Below are 17,687 nucleotides of genomic sequence, written 5' to 3'. Positions count from 1 at the left end.
TAGTTCTGGGGACATTTTCTGGGGGCCTTTTTACCACCCCAAAAGGTCCCTGACCAGAGGGTAGTACTTTCTGAAAGTACAGGAACCTTTGGGGTAGGGTTTGCAGGGATCACCGTCGGTCATTGGTCAAAACACACAGCGCATATACTATACTATATGTTGAAATAAGGCATTTAGTATGTCTTATTATAATATTACTTTTTTATTACTTTTTTTGACATACTATACAATGACTTTTTATGATTTTATGATGTACTATACTATGACTTTTTATGACTTTTTTCAACATACTAGACTGACTTTTTGTGACTTTATGACTTTTTATCACATTCTTTCTATACTTTTGGCTATTTTATGACTTTTTTCAACATACTAGACTATGACTTTATGACTTTTTATGACACTAATTCATGTCGAGTCAAGATGACACTTTTTTATGACACAAAGTCATAGATAAGTCATTATAATAATATGTCGGAAAAAGTCATATTAGAGTATAATCATCATCATAGCAGGTCAAAAAAAAGTCATAGTATAGTATGTTGAAAAAAGTTTTAAAAATTTTAAAATAAAATTACGTTTTCAAAATGGGGAACCTGGTATTAATATTAATATTTTCTCTGCACCTCACCAGTACATGTGAAATGGTGCTCAACTAAACTGAATCTGCACTTCAGACATGAGCTTTTTTGTCGTATTTCTCAATAAACCCAGCAGGCAGCTGCCAATAAGGACTCACAATGTTCCAGTATCTCTGGTAATGTGAACAGCTTTTGTCTCTGCAGTGGCAATCTGAAACAAAGTGCAGCAAAGACCCTGAATTCATCTTTCTATTGTTGCTCTGCAGCAGGGATTTAATGAGCGCCGTCTTTTGCTTTATATGCATAGATTAATACCAAGAGTCAAACATATATTTCGAGTGTAATTAACCAGAGGATAAAATATTTGTTTCAGAATATAATCACGTGGCAGTACTGTAATTACACACACTATCTCTGCACTGCAGCTTACATCAGCCCCCAGCGCGCTGTATTCTTTATTCATGGCTCATCAGTTTGAGCCCAGCGGGCCTCAACCAAACTCAGGTCTCTCAGTATCTGGAAACTGAGAAACCACCTATTTAAAACAGCCACTCTTCACATTGTTGAGAGCCACGTTGTACTGTACATACAGAATGATGTTTTAGGATAAAGGAATATTATGTACCATTTACAGATATTAAAGATATTAAGACGAGCATTAAGTTGCAGCGCTTCTGATTTTGAACAGTGTTTAAAATCTGTATTTCTTCTGGATCAGAGGTCATTCAGTCATTCCTTCTCTTCTCTCTCCCCTTCCAGAGGAGGCAGTGAGTCTGTGGACACACACACACACACACACACACACACACACACACACACACACACACACACACACACACAGGTTTGTGGCACTATCTTTGTGGGGACCCGTCATTAACATAATACATTCCCTAGCCCCTTACCCTAACCTTAACCATCACCACTAAATGCCTAACCTTAACCCTTACCCTCACCCTAACCATAACCTAATTCTAACCCTAATCCTAAAACCAAGTCTTAACCCTCAAACAGACCTTTAACCTATAACCTATAACATATATATATATATATATATATATATATATATATATATATATATATATATATATATATATATATGTATATGTGTATATATATATATATGTATATGTGTATATATGTATATATATATGTATATATGTATGTGTGTTATGTATGTCCATAGTCAGTGTGTTAGCTACAGTAGATGAAATGTTTGCGTTTTCAGTTTGAATACCGAATATTGTATTAATATAAAGGCTCACTTTTTTTTTAGCGAAGACCTAATTGAAGTGTTTTCTCTTATCATTTATACACAGCTCCTCCAGCCGCCCCTCGCAGCTTCACTGGGCTTAAACTCACTCTGACAGTTAATCCTTCAGGAATAAATCTGCTTTTAGAAAATACATTTCAATTTATTGCTATGCCAGTAAAAAGAGTCACTAGCGATGCCTTTGATCACTTTTTATTGACGTGGCACAACATCTTGTTTTACTGTAATGATGTAGCCAAGAGACATGGTCAATAAAAACTGATAAAGCATGGTTTGTGAGGACATTGTCTGATTCTTCTGTTATCTTTTAGTTTCTAAAAGCAGATTAATCCTGCTGTTTAAACGCCTAATAATCTGCCAGCCAACAGACTAGAGTGGTTACATTTGTCAAACTTAAATCTATTAGTGAGATCATGTCATGCATAATTATGAATCAATGCAGGCCGCATTTGAATTAAATGGGAATAACAAAACCATTAGTGATGATGATGGGGAAACATGCCAAAAACTGAAAATGGAAGCAAGAAAATTGGCATGGTGTTTTCTGTATGAAGTAGACTGAGATGAGACTGAGATATTTTTTCAATTTCAACGTCCTCTATTATTTCAGTTAGTTCCGGACAACATAGAGCTTTTTGTTTGTGTTTTTACACACGAGGCAACTGATGTTGTGTTCTGTGTCCAAGCTCCAGCAGCAAAGTGGAACTAATATCACTATCACTACTACTACTTATGTATTTGAATGTGTCTAGATGAAAAAGATTGTGTACATCTTTTAAACCAATCATTTCATTGATCTGTTCATTTCATTTTATGTTTATCAAAGCACTTGATCAGCTGCTTGCTGACAATACATTTGTCATATCATCTTTGCATTCATGTTCCATTTATTAAGCCTGTCATTCATTCATTCATTCATTCGTCTACACTTACTTTACACCGTGCTGCTGATCCGTCATCAAAATCTGTATTCTGTGCATCAAACCTGAACAAAGAGAACAATCAGAATTTGGGATAATACAAATAATATTTTAATTTGACAAGGTGAGAAATAAAGGTGAAGACAAAATATTACAGTCACAACCTTTAAAGTGGTGCCTTTGCATGGTTCTTTGTGTAGGAACTCTCTTTTACAGACCTGTCGATTAAATCAACTTATCACTTAGTTGATCAAATTGTACGAGTGTAGTAGTCTTTCTTTGGTCAGGGACAGTCCTAGGTGAATCAAACACTATTTAAAATGCACAATGCATCCCTCAGTGTTGGAAGATGTGTAAATACAACCAAGTTGCCCATTTGGTTTTTGTCTCTGCAGCATCGTCTGCCCATTAGTTTGAAACCATTTTAACTTTCATATGAAAGTATTGGGTGGTCCTCTCTCCAAGAAAGACAAGATACTCACTGGTTTCTCTTTATCTATGAGGGTCTTATTGGAAAACTGCCATCTTACAGAACTTCTCTGATAGGCTGGCTTCACTCTGGCTGCGTGGCGTGAGTGTGGCGTGAGCGTGGCGTGAGCGTGGCGTGAGCGTGGCGTGAGCGTGGCGTGAGCGTGGCGTTTCTGTTGCGTGTCAGCTGTGTGGCGGCTGCGTGGCGTTTTTGATGTCTTTCCACACCAGAAAGGTGTCTGACGCTGCTCTGCTGCTGCTAGCCTTGTCTGGACACATGGATGTTTCCCAGAAACATAAACATAAATATATTCTGATCTGATTACAGCAAAGACGACGCCGGCAGTATTGACGGCAACATAGGCTCCAGAATATTTCCTTCTGGATTGACAGGTGCAATATTTGAAAATCGATAATTTTTTATATTTTTTTTAATTACATTTATATCTGCATTTATGTCAAAACCTCGAGACTTTCAAACATCAAAATGTCATTTATTGATATGTATTTGTGTCAAAATGACAGATAAACAGCTTTTCCTATTCTATTTTGCCTGGAAACATTTCCAACACACTGGCGTGTCGTGTGAAAAATAGGCGTCGGTCCTATTTCTAGCATGCACGTGTTTTCGGCGCAGCTCGAGCTGCGCCTGAGGCATGCGTGTCACGCAGGCAGTGTGCACGCTCTAACCTGTTAACATGGGAGCCCAAATAAAAATGGACACGCCACGCAGCTGACACGCTCACGCCACGCAGCCAGTGTGCAGGAGCCCTTACTCAGAGGGACATTATCAGACTCTCTCTGATGACTGGCTTTTCCTTCATGTGCCATCCACGAGCTCGGACTGAACTTGGAAAAACTGCTTTTAACTTTAGTGCACCTGACGCCTCCAACAAATTACAGCACTTTCTTAAAATCAACTCAATTATGCTTCTTGGACAATTTAGAATTCTGGTTTTAAACCTGCAAAGCTCTACTTGTAACTGCTTTACATAATTGTATTTACTTTTGCATCCCTATTATTTTCCTATTCTGAATGTTTTATTGCCTTTCTGTATTTCTTATGATTGTACTTTCTGTGTTGTTCTGTATTTGTCTTTGTAATCTGACCCGATGACGTAGAGAATGAGGGGCGCCCCTCAATGATCTCTCGAGGATGAATAAAGGTTGGAATGAATGAATGAAGTGTGAAGTTGTCAGGACTCACCCTGTCGTCTCTGTGCAGCGGGAGCTGTTCGACATGGAGCCCTGGGAGAGACCCCGAGAGGAGTTCAGACTCCACAACAAACTGGGAGAGGGACACTTTGGAGAGGTGTGGGAGGCCATGTGGACCAAGGAGAACAGGAAAGTGGCCATAAAGACGCTGAAACGAGGTAGGAGCGCAGGGAGATGCTGTCTCTCTAGAGTCTAATTATGTGATTGAAGAGCGTGTTAGAGACATCTCTGGGGATTAAAGGCAATGCTTTTTTGCGATCAAATTTTTATTTCCAAATGCTAATAAACAGGCAAAAAGTGCAAGATATTTGTGTAGACGATAATTTACATAAAAGTATATAATGCATACATGGGAAAGCAGAGTGTCACAGATATAAGTGTGTATCAAAAATGAAAAAAAGGACAAGAAATAAAAACAATGTGAGGACAGCTAGGTAGATTGTTATTGGTTACAAGCACTCAAACAACAAAAATGATCATGCCCAGCATGTATACAACCACAAGCGCTTATTCACAGGTACACACACACACACACACACACACACACACACACCGAGGGAAACCAAGATTCTGAGAGTTTACTTAATGCGCAAAATTAAGAGAATAGTTTTTTTAGAAGATCACATTAGATCACTATAGCATATCTTTTAGAGAATTAGCTCTCATTGGCCCTATTAATCCATTAAAAGTTGACAGTTCCAGATATATTACATCCAAAAAGGTGAGGACCCAGTGTCTGATGGCAAGTGATTGGGGAGGCTTCCATGGTACCGCGATCATCTTCTCAGCAGCTGTCAGGCCTGCCAGTGCTATGCGTCTTTTGAGCTTATTGATATTGAGCATCGAGAAATCATTTAACAACAGGACAGACACAGTCACGGGCATCGCCACTACCAGTAAGTTAGACATGATCGATGCCACTTGAGTCCAGAATCCTACATCATGTGAAGGAAAGTGCTACACCAGTGATATCTTTTATCGCCTTCATGCAGTGGAGTTTGCGCGGAGTTAGGGACGTTCTAGGAGCATAATTAAAGTGGATCTGTTGGTGGTCGGGATTACAGGAAGCCATACCTCTTTCCAATCAAACTCTGGGTCCAGATCTGGGCAGTCCTGTCTCCACACTACTACCAAGTTAAAAGGGGAATGTTTAAATGAATTTCCTTCCTCATAAAACAACTGTAAAGCAGATTTTTTTAAACATTTTGAAACCAGCATTACATGTTACATCCACATTTGCTCGCCTGCAGGCTTCTCTTTTGCAAATTGTTGCTTCTTTTTTTTTTGACATTTAAGCCACCTGTAGATCAGTGGAAAACTGTCATCACCATGCACAAGATACAGTAAAACCCAAAAACGGGCACCCACTCATAAAAACATTGCTCCATAACCTCCAGTTTACACACTTACTGACCACAACCACCTCCAAACCAGAGAAGTGATTCTGAAAGAAATGGAGGAATGGTTTCTGTCCATTCATTTCCACTCCTTAATACCTCGCCTTAATTCATTCACTTTCAAAGTACAGGTGCCCTTTAATGTGCCAGAGAGGGCAGTGAGACAGCCTGGTGTTAGGGTACTCTTTAAGGCTGAAACACTTCGAGGTAGATTCTGTTTAAATGAAGTACGATTCCACAACTTAATATCACGCTCTTCTGTCTTAACATTTGTGTTAAGCCCATTGCAACACAATGCATCTGATAGTGGAATTTGCATTTCATTTTGCACTCTCCCATGTATATATGTACGTGTTTGTTTATAATGTTTATAGGTATTGTATATTTCTTGCTTTTTATCTCATCTTAAATGCTCTAAACTGCTGTAACAGAAACATTTACCGCTGGAATTATCTCTATCTCTGTCTGTCTGTCTGTCTCATGAATTAATAATGTGTTATAGGGAGAAAATAAGATGAGATTAATGAAAAGAGTGAGGAGATGGTAGGTGAGAATATAAATTATGGAAATGGGGGGACAGTTTGGTGAAATGTGAGAAGCTGCGTGGAGAAGCCAGAGAAAGACGGGTGTGGTTTTTAAGATGAAAGCTATGAACGTAAAGCAAAATGAATGACATGAACGCATCAACAACAGGGAACAAAAGGACAAGCGGGATAATGGAACGAGGATTAAAGTCCACCAATACTTGTGTTTTCTGCTCCTCCAGAGGACACGAAGCAGGATGAGTTTGTGAAGGAGGTTCAGGCGTTGAAGAGCCTCCATCACCCGAAGCTGATCCAGCTGCTGGCCATGTGCTCCAGAGGAGAGCCCGTCTACATCGTGACCGAACTCATGAGCAAAGGAAGCCTCAAGTCTTACCTCGCCTGTGAGTGGAACACACACACACACACACACACACACACATAATATGCAACTCTTTAATATGCAAAGAGGTTTAGAACAGGAAGTTAATGCTGCTTTTCTTAGGGTTTGAGAATTTCAGCCCTTACCTCCGAGTTTTTTTGGAAATCCCTCTGAAACAGTATTTAGGCCAAGTGACGGTTAAATCTCTCGCCCTTAAATCCAATCCAAATGGAATTATAATCAGCGTTCTTGCAGCGCCGCTCAGCAGAGAAATATTGTTCTGACTTTTTACAAAAGGCTTCAATCACAGGGAGTCTTAGTGAGCAAAATGTGAAGGGTTTGACTCAGATATGTCTCATTCCAGTTGGTTTTTATTCCTTGTGTGTGTCTGTGTGTGTGTGTGTCTGCATGTCATGACTGTATTTATCGGCATGAAAATATTACACATGATTCTCTTATGAGTAATGTAGTATTTAGTGTTGGTCCAGGCTGCTGCTGACTGATGATATACTGTATAAGCCTGCATGCCTTCACTTCAGTCTGTACAATAGGCAACAAAAGTAGACAATGTATATGGTGTGTGGCTCGATCTGAGTCTGAAGGGGCCATAAAGTACATGACAGACAAGGAATGCAGCCCCCGGCGAGAGACACCCCCCCCCCACACACACACACACACACACACACACACACACATTCATGTTCATACCCTTTGGGGAGTGAACAATCCCCTCTTGCAATGCGGTCCCTAATCTCTTGTCACCAAACGCAACTTTGTTATTTTTCACTAAAAGCCCTCATGCAGTACAACAAAGCAAGAAGATAGAATAGAAATTACCTCATCCAAAATCTGGTTGGGAAATTGGACAGTATGTTTTCCATGCGGCATTAAAGGTGCACTATGAGTTCCTGCGCGATTCCACTTTGTCTCCTAATGGTAGGCATCTCTCCTTGATCCGCTAGCTGCCTGGCCCCTGAACACACCATGAAAAAGCCCGGTCTCGGGAGACAACACGGGGCTCGTAAACGTCAAACAAACACTAGGGGCACAGGCTGTGCACCAAAATACAACAAACCACGTTCCAGCCAATCACCGACAAGATGGTTGGGGGAGGGGGTGCTTTTAGAACAGCAGCCTTAAGAAACTAGATGGCCATGTGGGGTGCAGCTGGGACTCCCCAGTCAGCTTACTTGACCATTTTACAATTTGATTTAGGCGATTCTTGTGCTTGACTGAGACACAACCAAATCATGACACTAAGGAGAAAGATATGATGGATTCGATAAAGGCACGATAAAATAATGTCATCATGGTCTTGTCTATATGAAAATGGTACAATTTTCTCAAGCAGTATAGACGCTGTTGTCCTCTTTTACAGACAGCTTCACAATTCTCCTGGAAATTGAATTTAGAGTCAATAATTGTCCCTAGATATCTATAGGATTCTAGTTGACCATTTATAGTTATGGCCTCATATCCTGGAGTTTTTCCAAAATCAATGTACATATCCTTTGTTTTGGATATGTTCAATTGGAGGTGTGACTCCTCACACCACTGGACAAAGTCTTCAATTATTAGACCGTGGCCTCCGTCGTTTTTATGGAGCAGACTCACTATGACGGAGTCGTCCGCATATTTAATGATGGTCCTATTTACATATACCAAATTATTGTTCATTTTTAGAAAGTCAACTCATGAATCCAACATATTATTATTAATAAAATATAAATCAACCTATTTGTGAGAAAAAAAAATGATGATAGGCTAACAGGCCTTCAGGTAAGACAACCATTCACAGATCCAGTTCATCCTAAGGATGTACTGTATTAAAACATGATTTATAAAAATCATGCCAACAATTATTATTTGAATAGCTTAGTATTCCATGCATTAAAAATAAATGTATTTAAGCTTTAGGCTGCCCTACATGTTGCCCTGTTAACTTACATTGTAGCTTGTTTTGCCGCTGCCGACTACAGCGATCTCGCTCAATACTGGACCAATGTCAAAGATTGTTGTTCCCATCACTCTCTAATAGTGTTTTTCCATCACATGGTACCTTCTCGACTCGCCTCAACTTACTCGCCTTTTTTGGTTTTCCATTCTGATAAAAGTCCCTGGTACCTGCCAACAGGTACTTTATTTAGTATCCAAGCGAGCTGAGGTGATACCAAAAGGTGACGTGAAAACCTCCTCCTGATTGGTCGGAGAGAATCATCACTAATCACTGCATCATCATTGCTATAGCGACAGACAGAGGTCCTTTATTCTATGTATTTTAACTTGTAAGCATTATTTTTTTTTAGGCTGTATGAAAATCATTGTTTGGGTTATCGTTAAACAAATCCATGCTGTTAACCAGTTTAGGGGTGTGTGTGTGTGTGTGTGTGTGTGTGTGTGTGTCTGTGTGTGTGTGTGTGTGTGTGTGTGTCTGTGTGTGTTTTCAGCTGCTGAAGGCCAGGTGCTGACATCAGCTCATCTGATCTACATGGGCAGTCAGATCGGCGAGGGCATGGCCTACCTGGAGGACCGAAACATCGTCCACAGGGACCTGGCTGCCAGGAACATCCTGGTGGGAGACGATCTCATCTGCAAGGTGGCCGACTTCGGACTGGCTCGGATTATAAGGGTAAGCAGGTTGTGTGTGTGTGTGTGTGTGTGTGTGTGTGTGTGTGTGTGCGTGCGTGTGCGTGTGCGTGTGTGTGTGTGTGTTTTTCTAAAATGTTCCTATTTTAGAATAAGGCTAATTCTTTGCCCATGTTCTTTTGAATATGTATAGTGTGCTCTGTTATTCCTGTGTAACCTCATGTATACTTAATGCATAACTTCATCCTCCCTCCATCTGTCCGGTATAATGGAGCAGCACTCAAATCTGCATAATTCACAGTGTTGTGTGCAATAATAACAGAATGTTTTATTCATAAAGACATGGAAAGACTTTATATCCGCTAAGAAAGCGACAGCTGAAAGGTTCTGTTCTGTAAAAGGTTAACAACGTTCCCATCTCTCTCTACAGGACAGTGTGTATACAGCCAGCCGAAACACAAAGATCCCGGTGAGGTGGACAGCTCCCGAAGCAGCGATTTACCAGCGCTTCTCTGTAAAATCAGATGTCTGGTCGTTTGGGGTCCTGCTGTACGAGATGATGTCACGGGGCAAGATGCCTTATGATGGTATGGTGTTGACTTCTTTCTACTTTTTTGATGGAGCGACTGTATATAAACTACAGAGCTTTCCAGCAGATTGATGGGAGCGTGTTACCTGTTTATTAAGCAGTGGAAAAGAATTGGAAGTATGCACAACTCTCCGTTACACAATGCACTTATGGGTGTAAAAATACAGTGGACGTACTGGGTGTGCAAATGATTGTTTCCAATGTGTGGTTACACCCTTCTCTGCTTATTGTGTGCTTTAAAAGCATACTATACAGTATATGAGTACCGGCTTACTGTTTGTCAAAGTTGGCAAGAGAGAGAGAACACAACGGTGGTCAGGCGAGCTAGAGAGATAATGAAGAAAGGGAGCGCTGAACAGAGCAGTAATCAGACACGTGTGTGTGTGTGTGTGTGTGTGTGTGTGTGTGTGTGTCAGTTAGACTTGTAGTGCGTCGGTATGAGACGCTGAGGGGCAAAGTGGGGATCGGGTATATGACTGGGGGTCCAAAGGCTCTTTGTTGACACCCATAAACGTCCCGGCTGTTTCTAAAATTAAAAATAAAATACAGGCAGAGGGCAGCAGTGTTTCCCCTATAATTGTACAGGGTTGGTACTTGGCACTTATTAATCATCAACTAATTATTATAAGCAGTGGTTGCAAGTTTATAATAGCCATCCAAATAACATTTATAGATGATTTACAAAACAGTTATCTATCAATGTATAAACTAATTAATTTATATTACACTAAACTATAATAATGTCATTGTTAAATTAATCAAATGACCATTTATTAATATTGGTTATTACAAAGTGGTAGCATTTATTTTAACTCAATCCCACATAGAGCACACCGTCCCTGGAGCACCAAATGTGGATTAATCCGCCACTGAAAATAGTTCCCAACAAATGCACTTACAATTTCCTCCTGTTTGTTTGATATAAACTACAGTGAGCAGCTGTTTAAGTAAAATGACTGATGAAACTATATACAGTATTCAGACTGATTTCATGAAGTGGCGTATGTATTAAACGCCAATTTGCATGCCATTATTGGCGCGTTATCAAGACACATAATCGTTTTTTAGCGTGTTTATCAACGCCGTTTGGCCACCGTTGACTTACATTACCTTGTGATTGCGTGTGAATTGACGCTGTAGTGAGTAGTATGAAAGGGAGAAAATCTGCATAGGTAGGTTGGTCGGGGGGTGGACGGGTCAAACACAGGACTTTCACCCTAGACGTGTGATGTTTCCTTTCCCCGTTCTTCTTTTCCTAAACCCAACCCACGTGTGATGTTTCCTAAACCCAACCGTAGCCTCGCGATAACACGCCACGTGGCTTTAGAAAGTGCCATGTGGCGTGTATGTTTACACTGTGACGTTGCAGACTGCCGTCCGCTGTATACTGCGTAGACATACACGTAGACAGCTCCAAATGCGTACAGATAACACGCCACTTGGCTTTAGGAAAGTGGCGTGTATGTTTACGCGAAGTCATGAGAAGCTTTACGCCAGGGCTCGGGGCTGAGAGCCAGGCAGGAAGTCAGAAAGTATTGAGAGACCGACTAACCGTTGTTGGTTTTGGTATTTTCAAGAGGAGAAAAAAAAATTGAGAAACAAGAGCCTTATCATTTAGGTGTTTTTTTTTTTAATCCATGAGCAAGCATTCAAGATAACTGAACGTCTTGATTTAATATGAGTCATGTTGACTTTACCTTTCAAAGTTGAGCTGTTGCAGTAAATCCTGATGTTATCACAGTTGAGGTTGCTGGCTGTTTGCAGAGTGGAATATCCCTTCCTGCAAAAGAAAAGGTTAAGAAATGAGTACACTCCTTTTTATGCTTTTATGATCTCTCTCTCTCTTTTAGGAAAAAGCAACAAGGAAGTGTTGGATCTGCTGTCATCGGGGTTTCGGCTGCCCTGTCCAACGCGCTGTCCTCCCAATATTTACCGCATCATGATGGACTGCTGGGCCGCTGAGCCCTCCAAGAGACCCTCCTTCCACGCCCTACACAGCCAATTGGATTCAATATATGCCAGGATCTATTTTAAGACTATAGAGGTATAGAAAGAAGGAGATATGGAGGAAGAAGAGGACAGTGAGAGCCAATCACCTGCAACTGGTCATCGACCGCAGCATGGACTGCAAAATATGAAAGGGATAGGTGGATGAGAAATAGTAGGGAAGGACTATTCTCCTCCCGCATGAAATCCACTTCCAAAACAGGGTATATGTACTTTAAAAACACCGAGGTGTGACAGGACAAAGAGAGGAGAGCAGCAGAAGCGAACAAACACAAGACGGAGAAGATGCTCCCCAAATCAAGGAGGAAATATAAGGAATACTTCATTTCTTAAGCTAAAAGAAAGCAAGGTGGACAAATGAAAAATTAAAAAAAAATATATTCTAAGAAAACACTGAAAAATAAAACCCTCTGCACATTCACAGAACCAACTGTTTTTAATTTTATACCCTTTTGTGTTTTATAAATAATATTTTATTACTGTGCCATGTCTGAATATATGCACTCTTTGAAATGTTATAATATCCTATGTCAGGACTTAAAGTCAATTGCCTGTCTTTTGACTGTGCTAAAATCGAGGTTATGTGCAATAATGAAGTGCTTGCTGGGTTTTTAGCCATGCTAGCGGCGCAGTGCTCGAGATGCTGATGTGGCTCGCTCTGTTGGTTCACTTTGGGTTACAGTGAAATATCTCAACACAGGTTGAACTGATTGTCATGATATTTAGTACACACATCACACTCCACAAAGGACGACTCTAACAACTCTGGTGATCACATTACTTTTCATATAGCGCCACCATCAAGTCTTCTATCTTGTTATGAACTAATGAACAAACTACCATCAGAATCAGCTGATGATTAAATGATAGGATAGTTTAAAGGTAGCACTGAATGATTGCAGTGACCAATGACGCATGCAAGTATCCAAATCTATCACTCAAAGGAATAGTTTGACATTTTGGAATATGCGCTTCTTTCCCCCCCTTTTTTTCAGAGTACATGACCGTAGATAAGAAGATTGAAGGTTGTCTCTGAAGGCGTTTTCGGACCGGAGGAACTTTTTCATTGTTCTAAGAACTGTCCTTTGCATCATGTCCGCACCGCAAGAACTAGTTCTTAATAGGTGTTTCTTTTTTAGCTTTAGTAGATACAATCCCAGCACATAAGGAACTTAAAGTGACATAAGTGTACAGTGATTGGTTTGAACACATGAGCCAATGCAGCACCGGCATCCCAAGCACTTCCCAAAATGTTGACCTATTAGCTTTCATGCCAACAAGAATGCAAACATGCTAATGTTGCCATGTTAGCTTCTCGATGAACTCATGCGCTAAGCGTTAGCGCTTTAGTAACCTATTAAAGCTGGCAGTAAATTGACAATCGTTAGCATGTTAGCACTTTTAGCATGTCAGGATTGAGCTCAAAACAGATGAGCCTAAGTACAATGGAGTCTGACAAGCTCTCAAGTCTGAGATGTCCTAAAATGGCCACTGTTCACAGGGTAACCCATTTGATTCTCTCCATTTTTCATCCTTCCAACAGTTTTTTTTCATTTTCATTGGGTCATTAGCGTGGCTAAACACTGTCAGTCTTTTTATTAACCACAAGCATAATGTATTTAATTCAGCATGCCTTCTGTTACAGGAATTCGAGAAGGTTTTTACATATCTAATACAGAATAGTATGGGAATTGTTTTCATCCTCCTGTGATATTTTTTTGGGGGCTGACCCAAAGCCAGTGGGCCACAGAGCGTAAAGTGATCAAACCTCTTTTAGAGGCCCACAGTGATGGCCAGTTACAACTAGAGTGCCTATGTTTACACCACAGACTGTCCACAGACTGTACTTCAAACCATGGACTGTAAAGAATTACAAAAATTAAAAAACGATGGCAAAAAGGCCTGCACAGTGAATCAGACATATCCAGAAGGCTCTTTTTTGGGCGGGGGGGAGCAGGGTTGTTAAATAATGTTGCAATGCAATGCAATTTGAGAACAATGCAACTTTTGTCTTTTATGCATGAGAATATACAGCAGACAAAGCCAAGTTCAGGAAACTTTAGCCATAATCACCAAATCACGAGATTGAGTTGTATGTGTTAGGCTGAGTGCCATCAGGTACCAAACACCAGTAGTGCAAAGAATAAAATATTTTAAGTATTGTTTTTGAAATGTGTCTGTGCTTTTTTTATCATATCATCTGCTGTCTTTGTCATGTGCATTCAAATACAAATGGAAAGAATGTGGGATGAAACTAGAACTTCGTGCAGAGTGTAAACTTGCCTCACAGTAACACACATTAGAAGTGTAGGTGTGTAAATTAAACCCTTAAAGGTGGCTATAACAATGCTGTTGTCTATCTACTGAATGACAAAGATATTTTTCTTTTGAGGAAAAAAGGCTTAATTTACAGTTTGCTTTGCTACCAGATACTCAGGGTGCGAACTACGGGGGAGCTAGGAGGAGCTCAGCTCCCCTTAAAAAGACATGGGCTCCCCTGAAAACGTGCTTTGTAAAAATCTTAACAGTGTGTCATTTTGACGTGCAATTTCAGTTTTGTACAACATGATCATCGTGGATTATTATGTGTAAAATTGCAAAAATAGCATTCATTCATGCATGACGGCGATTTAAACCTAATTCACTTCAATAAAGATAACTATACATGAGCATCAAGGCGTGGCAGCGCTGCGGTACAAATTCCACTCATGTTTAGTACATGTTAACTCAAAGACTCGTAGGAAAAATATAAACGTTGGAGGCCATTAATCGGCGCGCAAAGTCCTTGAAATCCATTCGGCAGTTAGCATTGTATAGCCATGGCAAAAAGAAAACAAGGCAGTTTAATTCATTTTGGTTTTACTAAGAAATTGTGTAGCGATGACGTTAATAGCACGACCGATTCACCTGCTGCAAGCCCTGTTTGCACACCTCCCGCCGGGGTGACAACACAAGAAGAAGCTGAAGAAATAATGTCCTCTCTGGCTGAAGATGGTGGTGGTAATGGCTCGTCAGAGGCCGGTCACCATCCTAACCTCTCTGGCTGAAGATGGGGGTGGTAACAGCTCCTCAGAGACCAGTCACCATCCTAACCTCTCTGGCTGAAGATGGTGGTGGTAACAGCTCGTCAGAGGCCGGTCACCATCCTAACCTCTCTGGCTGAAGATGGTGGTGGTAACAGCTCATCAGAGGCCGGTCACCATCCTAACCTCTCTGGCTGAAGATGGTGGTGGTAACAGCTCGTCAGAGGCAGCAGTGGAGGGACTGGAGGAGCTGATATACATGGCTGTTTGTTAACCCTTGTGTCGTCTTTAACCCTTGAGAGAGATTATCTATTGGTTGATGGAATAGCTGACAGTATAGCGCCTTTGCTTCTTAAGCAAAGTCACACTTGGCCATTGGCTGCATCCTTTGGTTTTATTCAGAATCGATGCAAGTAACAGCTGCATGTTTATCACTTCACCTTTTCACATTTTAATAGCAAAGTTCTTATTGTTTATTTTCAGGCTGGAGGCAATTCCATGTTCAACTCCCAATACACTTTTGTTTGCAGAGTAAAGTTGAAGCTCAAATGGAACATGTTAGAGACCGTTTCCCCTGCAGGGAGATCAACAACTAAAACCTAAGTGTTGCTCCTCCAAAAGGCCTCAGGCAATCCTGTAACTGCAGTCCGCACACACTGTGGACACACAGCACTTTGTTCAAATGCCAACACGCTGCTGGCAAAACGGTTAAGGATGGAAGATTGGGGTGCGTCGCTTAGGCCTAATTGAACGCCTGAGTAACTTTAACCGTTGTTCATGTGAAATCTCAAAGACAGCCTGATGTTTATAGACTATTTGTGGGTGGCTGTTTGCTGTTTGACCTATCAATTCCTGTCGATAAAGTATAATAGGGTAAATCCTGTATAGTGCATACACTTGTAGCTGTTAAGTATCTTTGTAAGTCATTGTAAGTCGCAAGCGCATGACCCAACAGTTTTACAGGTTTTTATTTTATTATACTGACTTACATTATTTTATAAACTTTTATAAACTAGACAAAAGTTGCAAACAAACTCCTGCAAATTTTCTAACTTACAAAAGACAAATTTAATGTCAACATTTCTGTACTTACTCAATTTCCGGTGATGCTGAACGTAAAGTTCGTAAAGTTTAAAAAAAAAACTAGCTGTTTACTTTTACAGTATTTTCAAAAGGGACATGAACCCTGGTCTCCTGGGTGAAAATGCTGTGTTTGTTTGATCCATCCACCAACCCAACCTGAACATGGCACCATTATACTTCGTCACCTTACTTCCTGCTTTACTCCCGTTATTATAACTAGGGCCACTAGAGGGAGCCAACACTAGAAACATTAATATCGTATTATGTCGTTATGTCGTAATTGCTGCTTGAACTAACAACCTTTTCCTGTTCTATAAACTAGCCAGCTTTTAATTTAGTCAGCACTAGTATTGATCAAGCACACTGGTGGTTCACCTGGTTGAACGTGCGCCCATATAAGTATCAGTCCTTACCACGGTGGCCAGGGTTCGAGTCCAACCCGCAGCCCTTTGCTGCATGTCGTGAAATGAAGACAGATTCAGCAACTGCACGGCCTATTTCTCGCTTAAAATGTTTTCAGAAACAGTTTCGGTGAACTATTTCCGTAATATACAAGATCATATTTCGAACTAGCCGCCATTATGGTCGGTTGTAAAATCCGGGAGCAGCCAGACCCACTTGACGTGTTCGTCCAATCAGCTGCCAGTTTTCATTTTTTGGGCGACAATACAGATTAGCGCTGCCTGCTGTTATGCAGGCACGTGCAGAACGTACGCTCAAGTCGGTGTGTTCCGAAGCACCTTTTTGACCAACTCGGGGAGGCAGTCAGTCTGACTGCCTTTTCTGCCGAAGGTCGGCAGTCGGGTTGGTGTGTCAGAGCCTTAACACAATCAACGGAGTGTAATTTACATCTCCTTTCAACAATGTTGGTGTGTCCAGTTCTCCAAAAACCTACCCAAAGAATGTGGTTTGACAGACTTTTACTACGTTTGTCTCTTAATGCAGTCTACGAGTACCACACTATTCCTCTAAAATAATCATCTTAATCAGTACAGTATAACACCTGATCTGTTCCATATAAGATAGATGCTTGTCTCGCTTTTAACGATCACTATATGTTATAAGTATTACATTATATTGGCAGTCATTTTACAATCTTAGAAAATAGCAAGACTCAACATGAAGTTAGTTTAATAAGACTATCCTGGGAGCAAACAGTTCAATGATGAGTGATGAAGGTTGTTTCCAGAGATAACTTCCAGTAAGTGGACCTCGTGCTAAGAATTTAGATAGAAGTGCTTTCCCCCCAAGTTTAATAGTAGAACCCTCTACAGTGTAGAAATACTCTCTTACAAGTAAAACTCCTGCAGTCAAAATTCTAGGTAAAAGTATTAGCATCACAATTAAGTACCAAAACTTAGAGTACTTATTATGCAGAATGGCCCATTTTAGAATATACATACTAAATGATTACATTAGAATTCTAGATGCATTATTGTGCTCATCACTTTAATGTTGCATCTGGTAAAGGTGGAGTTCATTTAAATGACTTTATATACTGTTGGGTAGCTTGTAAACTGAATGATCAACAAAGTTTGTACATCATTACCCACCTGGGATTTATAACTAGACCATTTCTGAGATTTATGACTCGTCTGTCAGATAATAGGCGTGGCTCTCGTGCATTTTATCATAGGAATCAGGA

General features: G+C 40.5%; 1 protein-coding gene across 1 annotated transcript in view; it reads left to right on the top strand.

The window, feature by feature from the left end:
* zgc:194282 (tyrosine-protein kinase Srms) overlaps window positions 1-14,103 on the top strand; it is a 28,868-nt gene extending 14,765 nt beyond the window's left edge. Inside the window, exons 4-8 of the mRNA XM_031283833.2 lie at window positions 4,465-4,612; window positions 6,618-6,776; window positions 9,202-9,383; window positions 9,771-9,927; window positions 11,780-14,103. Coding sequence (XP_031139693.1) covers window positions 4,465-4,612; window positions 6,618-6,776; window positions 9,202-9,383; window positions 9,771-9,927; window positions 11,780-11,979 — 846 coding nt within the window. The 3' untranslated portion in view covers window positions 11,980-14,103. The remainder of the gene's footprint in view (window positions 1-4,464; window positions 4,613-6,617; window positions 6,777-9,201; window positions 9,384-9,770; window positions 9,928-11,779) is intronic.
* The last annotated feature ends 3,584 nt before the right edge of the window (window positions 14,104-17,687 follow it).

This window comes from Sander lucioperca, chromosome 12 (assembly GCF_008315115.2).
Source record: "Sander lucioperca isolate FBNREF2018 chromosome 12, SLUC_FBN_1.2, whole genome shotgun sequence".
In the NCBI taxonomy this organism is placed as follows: Eukaryota; Metazoa; Chordata; class Actinopteri; order Perciformes; family Percidae; genus Sander; species Sander lucioperca.
Note: the sequence above shows the minus strand (reverse complement) of the source record. Positions and strands in the feature narration are given on the sequence as shown.